Source organism: Bos indicus x Bos taurus, chromosome 11 (assembly GCF_003369695.1).
Source record: "Bos indicus x Bos taurus breed Angus x Brahman F1 hybrid chromosome 11, Bos_hybrid_MaternalHap_v2.0, whole genome shotgun sequence".
NCBI lineage: Eukaryota > Metazoa > Chordata > Mammalia > Artiodactyla > Bovidae > Bos > Bos indicus x Bos taurus.
This window is the reverse complement of record NC_040086.1, coordinates 80,086,370-80,098,440: the sequence shown is the minus strand read 5'-3', so window position 1 is coordinate 80,098,440 and position 12,071 is coordinate 80,086,370. Positions and strand designations below refer to the sequence as shown.

General features: G+C 36.1%; 1 protein-coding gene across 4 annotated transcripts in view; it reads left to right on the top strand.

The window, feature by feature from the left end:
* Positions 1-12,071, top strand: part of GEN1 (GEN1, Holliday junction 5' flap endonuclease) — a 28,992-nt gene that overhangs the window by 3,550 nt on the left and 13,371 nt on the right. Inside the window, exons 2-6 of one of the 4 annotated variants that reach the window (XM_027556024.1) lie at positions 3,302-3,474; positions 4,367-4,553; positions 7,929-8,105; positions 9,642-9,752; positions 11,942-12,015. In XM_027556024.1, coding sequence (XP_027411825.1) covers positions 3,314-3,474; positions 4,367-4,553; positions 7,929-8,105; positions 9,642-9,752; positions 11,942-12,015 — 710 coding nt within the window. In that variant the 5' untranslated portion in view covers positions 3,302-3,313. Of the gene's footprint in view, positions 1-1,934; positions 3,475-4,366; positions 4,554-7,928; positions 8,106-9,641; positions 9,753-11,941; positions 12,016-12,071 lie in introns of those variants that run through there. The other 3 variants (XM_027556023.1, XM_027556021.1, XM_027556020.1) reach the window with 3 other exon arrangements.

Below are 12,071 nucleotides of genomic sequence, written 5' to 3'. Positions count from 1 at the left end.
TGCCTGGAAAATCCCATGGGCGGAGGAGCCTGGTAGGCTGCAGTCCATGGGGTCGCTATGAGTCGGACACGACTGAGCGACTTCACTTTCAGTTTTCACTTTCATGCATTGGAGAAGGAAATGGCAACCCACTCCAGTGTTCTTGCCTGGAGAATCCCAGGGACGGGGGAGCCTGGTGGGCTGCCATCTATGGGGTCACACAGAGTCTGACATGACTGAAGTGACGCATCAGACAGTTTTGAGGAGAGGTGGTGGAATCAAGAATTAGATACCTATTGTCAGTTCAGTTCAGTAGCTCAGTCGTGTCCGACTCTGACCCCATGGACTACAGCACTCTAGGCTTCCCTGTCCATCACCAACTCCCAGAGCCTGCTCAGACTCATGTCCATATTGTGCATCCATGTAAAGATAAAGTAGGAGATTAGATTTTCTTTATCAATAACTTGGAGAAGGGAATTCCTTGACAGTCCAGTGGTGAGGACTGTGGGCTTCCATTGCAAGGGGCTTGTGTTGGGGAACTAAGATCCCTGTGCAGCCTAACCAAAGAAGGAGTACAGTTTACATTTCAGTCCTATACATAAATGTGTTTGTGTGTACATGACAAACAACACTGCACTATGTGACACCCAACACCCTTCATTCGTTACTATTTATTTATATATGTGCTGCTGCTGCTGCTGTTAAGTTGCTTCAGTCGTGTCCAACTCTGCGACCCCGTAGACGGCAGCCCACCAGGCTCCTCGATCCCTGGGATTCTCCAGGCAAGAATACTGGAGTGCAGTCAACCTATGTAGTGAAAAGTTAGAGCCGTGGTTGGAAGGAGTGAGCTTTAGATCTGGAAGGGCTGGGGAAAAGATGCACCTTGCCTGAGACCAGGTGACTTGTTCTTAGGTGTTCTGCAATAAACCAGAAAGTGTGACTCATCCCTAAAAAAGCCATACTGAAGTCATATTTGATACTCATGCACTCATAAAGTTATAGAACATTGCTTTTTATTGACCACATATTTAATTGAAATATGACTATATCCATATTTCATTACTTAATATTTAGGCAAGACAACCTTGATTCTGGATCTGCTGCAATGTCACCCAATTCAATCTGTGGGCCTTGTGAAATAGTACAAGCACTGGAACCACCATTAGCTAATGCTTTCTTCTCTATTTAAATCTATTAATACTCCTTCTAAAGTGACATAGAAGCTCTTTGTTTGTTTGTGCAGCTCTTCATAAAATGAGTGTACAAAATACTACTTGTGGTAACACTGGCCACATTTAAAATTAAGATTCAGAAAAGCTCAGAGAAGGACAACCATGTTTCCAGCATTTATTTTCTATGCAGTCATGTACAACTTGAGAGCATTTACTTCTACTATGGACTCTGTTAAAGGAGCAGACAATACAGTTACATTTTATTTAGAATGGTTTTACATTATGATGATAGTTTTTTGTCTTAATATGTTTTTGTATCCTTTCTTGTGTTTTTAGAATGAAATAAGGTCATTACTCAGAGGATATCTGTTATATATCTGTCTAGTCCAAGCTATGGTTTTTCCAGTAGTCATGTATGGGTGTGAGAGTTGGACCATAAAGAAAGCTAATTGCCAAAGAATTGATGCTTTCGAACTGTGGTGTTGGAGAAGACTCCTGAGAGTCCCTTGGATTGCAAAGAGATCCAACCAGTCAATCCTAAAGGAAATTGGTCCTGAATATTCATTGGAAGGACTGAGGCTGAAGCTGAAACTCCTATACTATGGCCACCTGATTCGAAGAACTGACTCATTGGAAAAGACCCTGATGATGCTAGGATAGATTGAAAGCAGGAGGAGAAGGGGATGACAGAGGATGAGATGGTTGGATGGCATCACCGACTCAATGGACATGAGTTTTGAGTGAGCTCTGGGAGTTGGTGATGAACGGGGAAGCTGGGTGTGCTTCAGTCCATGGGGTCGCAAAGAGTTGAACATGACTGAGTGATTGAACTGAACTGAACTGATCTGTTATATAGTCAGACTGAATCTTCAAATGCTACATAACAGTTTTTATCAAATAATAAAGGAAAAGAAAAACAGCTATAGATGTTTAATAAAGGAAAACTTGCATATAGAAAATACCAAAGCAGGTCACGGTAGCAGAGCTTAAGCCAATTTTTTTTTTTAATATCATGTACATAGAAAACAGTTTAACATTAGTTTTTTTTTGAATAGTGAAACTGTGCTGCTGTACTCAGTCACTTTAGTCATGTCCAACTCTTTGCAACCCCGTGGACTGCAGCCCTCCCTACAGGCTCCTCTGTCCATGGGATTTCCCAGGCAAAAATACTGGAGTGGTTGCCATGCCCTCCTCTAGGGGATTGTCCTGACTCAGGAATCAAACCTGCATCTCTTGCATTGCAGACAGATTCTTTACTGCTAAGGCACCAGGAAAGCCCAAATGGGACTATAGGTCATTTTAAAATATTTTTCTGTAAAAAGATGTTGTATTTTCCCACAATGAACATGTGTGACATAATTTTAAAAGTCGATGCTCCTTTTTTAAAAAATAATTACCTATTCTTCAATTCTTCATTTTCTATCTCCCCTCCACTTGTCCGTCAGAGTTTTCCTTCATTAATCCTGTGTTTTTGTCTTTTGTTCATGTGTTTGCATTCTTCTTCTTTTTGTCTTTTTGTTTTTTCCTGATTATGATAGAGGGCTAGTCCTATTCTCTCTTTAGGTATGTAGATTGAGGAGTGAATTCTCAACAAGACAAATACACATTACCAGATCCTTTGATTTTCTCTGCATTTGTTAGCTCTTATTATTCACTGGAGCAAAGCCAATTACCACCCTTTGGGAGGAGGGTAATTTTTCCTTTTATTTTCCAGATTTCATGCAGTATTAATGTGACTATGTGAAAAATTTTATTGTCAGCCACTGCTATAGGCAGTGTGGAAAAGAAGAAAGAATGAAGAGGGACAACCATTGACATTTGGTGACTTTAAATTTTAAAGTAACTTTATTTTTCAGTAATACAGAGAAACATATTGGGTGATATGAGTGGATTTTAAGGACAAATTCAGCATGCTATATTCTGCTAATAACTTTTCAGTTGCTGCATCAGTATTTTTGTAGCCACTAAGTGTATTACCACCATTTTTAATGTTTCAGGTATTCTTGATTCATCCTGAAGAGCTGACCAGTAAACGAAATGAGAATACTATTTATGAATCACCCCCAACTAGCTCAAAATACAGTCTAAATTTTTGTTCTGAGCTTCTATGTCTTTTAACAATCTTTTGAAAAGTTTGTTTCAAATAACAGATAACCACCAGGATGGGAGTAAATGACTTGTGGCAAATTTTGGAGCCTGTTAAACAACACGTCCACTTGCACAGTCTCAGTGGGAAAACCATTGCAGTTGATCTGAGTCTCTGGGTGTGTGAAGCACAGACAGTCAAAAAAATGATTGGGACAGTCATGAAGCCCCACCTCAGGTAAAGTAAACATTCTTAAAATATAGATAGGTGATGGCATAAGCAGTGGACATCTTGGTTTTGTTTCCACTTCATTTGTTTTGTTGTTGCCATTTTGCATTTTGAGATTTTAAAATGTATTAACATGCCCACATTTGCCATCTCCATACTGTGTGTGTGCATGCTCAGTCAGTCAGTTGTGTCCAACTCTTTGCAACCCTGTGGACTGTAGCCCATCAGGCTCCTCTGGCCATGGGATTTTCCTGGCAAGAATACTGCAGTAGATTGCCATTTCCTCCTTCAGGAGATCTTCCTGACCCAGAGATTGAACACATGTCTCCTGCATTAACAGGCAGATTCTTTACCACTGAGCCACCTTGTACTGGTGACTCACAAATTTGTACCTCATACCCTTGAAGCTTCAGACTCATACCTGACTGCCTATTTAACATACCCCCTAGGATGTTTCAGTGACTAAAAGGCAGGAATTTGGGAGCCATTCTTCCCCTGCTTTACCTCTCCCCATATCCAATCCATCTGAAGTCTTGCCAGTTCCCCTTTCAGAATATATGTTGCATTCACAAACTTCGCTCCAGAAGCACTACCTCAGTGTATGGCAACGTCTCTTATATGCCCTGTTGAGATGAGGTTTTCACTAGCTTCCCTCCCTCTTATCTTGGCCTCCTCCTCCTCCAAACCATTTCCCACATAGCAATTAGAATAATCATAAATCTCCTTTGCTAAAAAACAAGCAGTGGTTTCTCAGTTCAGTCCACTGAAAATCATAATAAATAAGACATTATTGCATGTAACATTTTTGATACTAGTGTCTTTGCCATTATGTCATTCTGCAATGTTGACTTCTGCTATTCATGCATGATGATTACAGTATCGTTAACTTTTTCTATTTCAGAAATCTATTTTTTCGTATCTCATATTTAACGCTAATGGATGTAAAGCTGGTGTTTGTTATGGAAGGGGAACCCCCGCACCTGAAAGCTGATGTCATCAGTAAGAGGAATCAGGTCCGATATGGACCTTCTGGAAAAACATGGTCTCAGAAAACAGGGAGATCACATTTTAAGTCAGTCTTAAAGGAGGTAAGCATTTGGGCCTGATTCAATAATTCTGATTTGAATTAAAGAGTGTATTTTACTGTAATAAACTTTGTTGGTCAATATCTTTAATACTTACTGTCTTCACTAAAAGGCCAATGTGAACAGAGAAGAGAGTTTATGCTTTGGAGTGAAACTCACCCATGTTCAAGTTCCGATTCTGGCATCTAGAAACGCTAGGGGCAAGATTTTTAAACTATCTTTGCCTCATTTCCTACTCTGTAAAATGAGAGTAGTAGTACTTTATAGGATTATAGTGAAAATTAGAGAAAATATAAATATATCTAAAGCAACTGGTACATAATTGGGACTTAATATGTTAAATTTTATGAAACCTTCAGCACTTAACAAATTCCCAGAATAGCAGTCTCATTAATTCATACTTTACTCATCCAGGATTAATGATAATTGATAGAATTTGATTTGGCTTCCCTCAGGGCTTTGTAATTATAAAAAGTTATTATTTTAATATATTTATCTGTTTAAAAATATTATATATCTTAAATCTATAATAAGATAAAGTGTGTAAATAAAACAATAGGAAGCTATAACTATTTTGTATCTTTTTAAATGTGTTTAATTTTTAAAGTTGCCATAATCATACACAAGTAATTTTTTTCTTGGACTTTTCACTTAACGTAGCATACCCGTATTTCCCTATTACCATATTCTATTCAGAATTATTACTTGTAATGGTTGCACTTGAAATCATTCCCCATGATTGTATATTGTATATTGTTTGCTTTCAATTCTTCTCTTTTATACATGAAATCGTGAGAAACATTTTTTTGTGAACATAGCTTTTTCTTGTGATTTGAAAATAAAATTACCCAAAGTGGGCTTGATAGACCTAAGTTTAGGAAGGATTTTATAACTCTTGCCAACTACTTCCTTACCAATACAGATATGAGATAAGCAATTTCAGTGCGTCCACAAAATCTTTGGATATTAGGAGTTTTATCTTTGTACTATTTAGTATGCAAAGTCAAAGACATTTTTTGGTTTATAAAGTACATATAAATACATATAATACATAGTTATATGTCATATTCTTTTAATGGTGAGGTTGAACATTAAGTTAGTTTGAGTCCTTCTGTAAGTCATGACCATCATATCCTTTTTCCGCTTAACCTTTTTGAGGTTTTACTTTTTGTTTTGTTCAATTTCTTTATAGGCTAAGGATATAAACCTTTTATGATATTTGTTTTGAGTTCACATCTCTGTTTTTCTTCTTAAATGTTGGTTAAAAGTTTAATTTCTTTTAAAAGACATTGCATAAATTAATAAGCTTTTTTCCTCCAGAAGTTTTGTCCATTTTTTTTCTATTTTTTATTTTCATGTGATTAAAAAAAGTAATTTTCAATTAGTGATTATTCCATCTTAATGACTATCAATAATTTAAGAAAATACCTGTACTGTATTCTAATTATTATATAATCAGTTCCTAGAAATATCTATGGTTCACATACCGAAGGCATTAAACACCCAGTATAAAGCAAAAAGATATTTGTCTTTTTGAGAAAATGCTTCTATTCTTATTTCTTTATTTCACCATTGTGATGTTCTTAGACATTTTATGTTGGTTCAGTGTTGCCTGCCCATTAATCATTATCATATTTCTCTACAGTCTGTTACTAGGCCTTACGTTCTCCTAATCTACTGCCATTTTTAGTTGCAAGCATGAAAAGCACAAATTAGTCCTCCAAAACAACCTCTGCCCCACATCATGGAGACTTAGGGCAGGGAAAATTCCAGCCAACCTCATCACAAATTCTGTGCTAGCTTTTGAAAAGAGTTAGGAGGACATGCACAACAATCTGGAATAACTTAAACTCTTGTTGTTTTTTATGAAAGGATACTTCTTATCTAGGGGTGAGGAAGAAACAGCTATGTTTCAGTTGAGCAGCACCTGTAACAAGTCTGTCTCCCTAAGGTGCCCCTGAGTCCTGAAAAGTACCCCTTTTTTGAGTTGGTACTTTGTCTTTCTGAACCTTGTCCACCTTGGGCAACATCTGGCAGAGGTTTTTTATTACATAATATAACATGTAAACAATCAGTTAAAACAAGAGATACTTATTCTGTCCCTCTGCTGCTGCTGCTGCTGCTAAGTTGCTTCAGTCGTGTCCAACTCTGTGCGCCCCAACAGACGGCAGCCCACCAGGCTCCCCTGTCCCTGGGATTCTCCAGGCAAGAACACTGGAATGGGTTGCTATTTCCTTCTCCAATGCATGAAAATGAAAAGTGAAAGTGGAGTCGCTCAGTCGTGTCCGACTCTTAGCGACCCCATGGACTGAAGCCCACCAAGCTCCTCCGTCCATGGGATTTTCCAGACAAGAGTACTGGAGTGGGGTGCCATTGCCTGTCCCTCTAGAAACAAGTAAATAGCCACTTTCCCTCACCATACCCAGTATTCCCCAATGATAGAATGAGAGTGTGACATATAACAAAAAAGAATGCACTAAGCTGTAAAGCTGAACTATAAGCTACCCAACAGAGTTAAATTTATAACCCAAAGAAAGCTATAGGAGATTATTTATACATCAGCAGATTGATAACAAACATCCTGCACAGACTTGTGACTTCCCTGGAGCACTCCAACAACCGGCCCCTGTGTGGTTTCCCACAATAACAGAGTTTCATTGTACAGGGGAGGTGATAAAAAGTAAACTTTTACATTCTCAAGCCAAAATTGTGTACTTGCAACTTCTTTGAAAGAGCTCATATTGGGTTGGTCATCATGTGAAAAGGATTGCTATGGTTTTACAAATGTAAATGTTAATGTGATTAATTATTATAATTTAAAGATACTTCCAAAATCTTGAGATAACAATGAATAGTGAAAATTGAATAGTCATTACTTAAAAAAAATAAATTTTAAATTAATATTTAATTGGATATAGATTATTTTTTAATTGACATCAAAATTTTTAGCTTTTCATTACAGAAAATTTTAAATAAATACAAAAGTAACCCATCACTAATCTTTAAAAATTATCAACTCAAGCAATTTTGTTTCACGTATACTCCCACCCGCTTCCCTACTTCCACAATATTTTGAAGCAAATCCCACACATAATATTGTTTCTCTTAACAGGTCAGTACCTTTCTCTAAAAGATACGGCTCTTAAAAAATAAAAACATGACTCAATACAGTATTTATTAATGTACATAAAAGTTCAGCAATCATTCCTTAATGCTGTAAAGTATTCAGTGTTCACATTTCCAATTATTTCTTAAATATCATAATTTAAAACACACCTAAAAAGCTATTAGTATTTGTAGTATAACAGTAAGTTAAACACCGTAAAAAGCAGCAATGCAAATGTTCTTAGATTTGTTGCACCTACTTTTTCTTTTCAGTGTCTTGATATGCTGGAATGCTTAGGAATTCCCTGGGTCCAAGCTGCTGGTGAAGCTGAAGCCATGTGTGCATACCTCAACGCCAGTGGTTATGTGGATGGCTGCCTCACCAATGATGGAGACGCTTTCCTTTATGGGGCCCAGACTGTTTATAGGAATTTCACTATGAACACCAAGGTATTTTTTCTTTCTCTTTTTCAGCATTTGTTTTAAAAACTAATTTTTTTAAGGGGATTATTAGAAGATAAACTAAAATATATAAAATGCTTACCATAATGCTTGTGTTTTTGTGTGTGTGTGCACATGATCTCGAAGTCTTGTCTGACTCTTTGCAACCCTACGGGCTACAGCCCGCCAGGCTCCTCTGTCCATGGGATTCTCCTTGCAAGAACACTGGAGTCGGTTGCCATTTTCTTCTCCAGGAGATCTTCCCAACCCAGGGATAGGACCGGCATCTCCTACATTGCAAGGGGGAATTCTTTACCATAATGCTTGGTACACAGCAATTGCTAAATAAAATGCTTACTCATATTAAAAATACCACTACTGCATGGTTCATTCTCTTTTAAACGTGGATTTCTCTAAGAACTTGATTTGTTTCACATGGTTTACTTCTAAATCAGTTTCAATTATGTATTATAAAATGTCATGTGATATGTATTGCCTTGAACCAGAATGTTCACTGTTAGTAAGCCTCAGAACACCTCCAAGTATGCAAAGAGAGATATACAAGGATGTTATTAGTAGTTGCAGCATTGTCAATACTTTCAAAAACTTGGCAAACAACCCAAATGTCCATTGATAAGGAATGGCTAAATACAGCCATGGTTTTCATGGAGGCAGGTACTATACATGGGACATATTCATTGTAACTGCTCAAGGTTGAGCAGGGGAGACTGGACATTTGATGTACTGAAGCTAGGAAAACTAAGCCATTTGCCGGAGAATTCTGTTATCTTTCTGAAAATGCTCCCAGTGTCCCCATTGAGAAAAACTGTCTTGGGAGTCCATCTAGTATAATAGTAAGAAGTCATTAAGGCCTAGGTGGCTCTAGTAGTAAAGAACTTACCTGCCAATGCAGGAGACATGAGAGATGCGGGTTCAATCCCTGGGTCAGTAAGATAGAGAGGGAGGAAGGCATGGCAACACACTCCAGTATTCTTGCCTGGAGAATCTTATGGAGGGAGGAGCCTGGAGGGCTGCAGTCCATAGGGTTGCAAAGGGTCGAACATGACTGAAGCAACTAAGATATCCAAATGTATTAGTGGGCAAGAAATATTGCAAAATAGTATTTTTATATAAGCCTATTTTTACTTTAAATAAGCATTTGTATATATGTGTTAAAGAAAAGAGTTTCTTAGAGGAATATGCGTGGCTGTCAATCATAGTTACTTCAGATGATGTGTTTACAGGGAATGTTTACTTTCTATAGAATACATTTTATGTTTCATTATGTAAGATGAAAATCTACTTTTGTAGACACCAAAAAACAAGAAGAAAAAAATGACTACTATAGTTGTTTTTTTAAAGCTATTTTTGAAACGATTTTATTTTCAGATGTTAAAATGTTAGGTTATATGAAGATTCTGGTGATCAAGATAATTTTAAACTTCTAGGAATAAATATTTAACGGCAGCTTTGACAGATGATGTTTTACAATGTTGATTTTGTTTAGTTTTCTGAAGATGAAACTAAATCTGTACTTTCTTCTAGGACCCACATGTTGACTGTTACACAATGTCATCCATCAAGAGTAAACTGGGTTTGAATAGAGATGCTCTGGTTGGGCTGGCAATACTACTTGGCTGTGATTATCTTCCAAAGGTATGCTGAGATTGTATTTATTTAGTATTCATAGTGGCTTTTTCTCGTACCTTACATGGTACATAAATATGAATATAATATGGTATTATATAGTTAAGGACCTAATTTAGATGTGGGTGTAATAAACTATTCAGTAACTAAAATAATCAACATTTCAAGTGACATTAAAATGCTCGCTCACTGTGACACTGAATGTTGTAAATGAGAATAGAATCATAACTGGTACTACAGCTTGAATCTCAGTATTCTATTACTGTAAGAGATTCATATGCACATTTGACTGTCCTTTTAGAGAAATAGGAGCTACTCTTTTCTTGTCTCATGCCAATATTAGTTTCTATCACTGTTTGTCTGTGTTCTGGTTTTGAATCTCCATAGTAACTTTTTAACTGTACACATGCTCCATGTTATTGTTACTGTTGCTAGGCAACATGATTATTGGGCTAAGTCATTCATCCATCTATGCCTCTTAGCACTGCATTGAGCTTTGCTCATGAAAGCCTTTTTATATCTTAAGATAACAATACATACTCAGTGACAGGTATAATAAGTGAGGGATGAATTAAGAATTAAAATGATAACCCCATTCATAAATATGATATTTAAAAATACAAAATGATTTATATTGTAGCTCCTACTATTTTTATAAAGTCCCATTATTATGTCCCTGCTGATCATCTTTGTATCCTTTTTAAATCCTTCATTATACTATAGACTGTATACCTAAGAGAAGTCTAAAGAGAGATGACATGTATTTTTTTTCACTAGGCCATAGAAGAGGGAAAAAATAAATAGGATAGTAAAATTATTAATTCTGATTTCTAATCTGTGTCACCAGTGACTAAATAGAGAAATCAATAATTTTTTAACAAGAAAAGAAAACAGGAGGAAAAAAAGCTGTTAAATAACACAAAAAAATAATTATTATAGTTCTCATTCTGAAATAGAAGATTCCTATTTCATATGTAATTGTATCATAACTAAAGTCTGGAAACAACCCAGTGTTGAATATAAGAAAAAATTTGCAAACTTGAACTCACAAAAACCAGTTTCAGTTTCACTGGAAACAACCCAGTGTTGAATATAAGAAAAAATTTGCAAACTTGAACTCACAAAAACCACTAATAAATAGTGGTATTTATTATATTATAGACTAGCCTTGCCTATTTTGATTTTTTATATCTTTGCAACCAAAACTGCTATCTATTTATATCATTGTACTTAATGATCTTTAAGACACTGCTATAATAACATAATTTGCTGAAAAAATTTTGGAAAAAAATTTAATATGTAACTAAATGCTAATACAGGAAGGGTCATATGCAAAATATCTAGTAACTGGTTTACTAAAGACATAGAAATGGAACGAGCTTCTGGCACCCTCTGTTGTGCCATGTGTAACCCTAATCCTCAGTATAGGTGGGTTGGGAAGGGAACTCACATTAGGGTGAAGACTCCTTTGCCAGCAGGCACTCAGGATATGTGGGCAGTGACTGTTTACTAACCAGTTTGGAAGTATTTTAACTCTGATATGTGTATCCTGATACATATTGACTAAAGAGCGGCATTGCTTACAAAGACATATTAATAAACTTTTATAGGAACTAGAAGACTCAATCTAAACCAGAAATTATCATGTGAATATACTTTTATTTATATATATATAGAGATGTATGTGTATATGTGTGTATATATATATATAGTATTGGAAATTAAATGTTTGTTTTAATTTTCTTAAGTTACTAATTTCAGGAATTAACTTGGAATTCTCCTTTGTTCTATTGGATGTCTCGGTCTTTCAATATTAAATGTTTCATATAGTCAAAGAACATGCCTTTTCCTGATTATAAATATTGCATCATTAGGTTAAGTTAAAATATTATCAAAATAATGAACATAGAAAATGAAATGCTGTTCATCTAAAATGCTGTTCCTCCCTCTCCTAAAATAAACTGTAAGTGCTTTTGTATGTAACCTTCTGACTTTTTTGGTTACATAAGTTAACACTGTAATTGCTATTTAACCTACAAATCTAAGCCACACCATATTCTCTTCTGCAGTTTTCATTTACACCTAACAATGCGTCTTGCACACGGAGAGTTACCTTCTTCTCTGAGCTGCACAGTCATCATCTTTCAATCTGTTCTCTAGTGATTAACATTTGAATTTCTTTTCCCACTTTCTGAAAGGGAGTCCCTGGAGTTGGAAAAGAGCAAGCATTAAAACTGATAAAAATTTTGAAAGGGCAAAGTTTACTTCAAAGGTAACTAAAAATTATTTTTGCTTATGACATTAGTCTTCTAGTCTTGTTGAATTTAA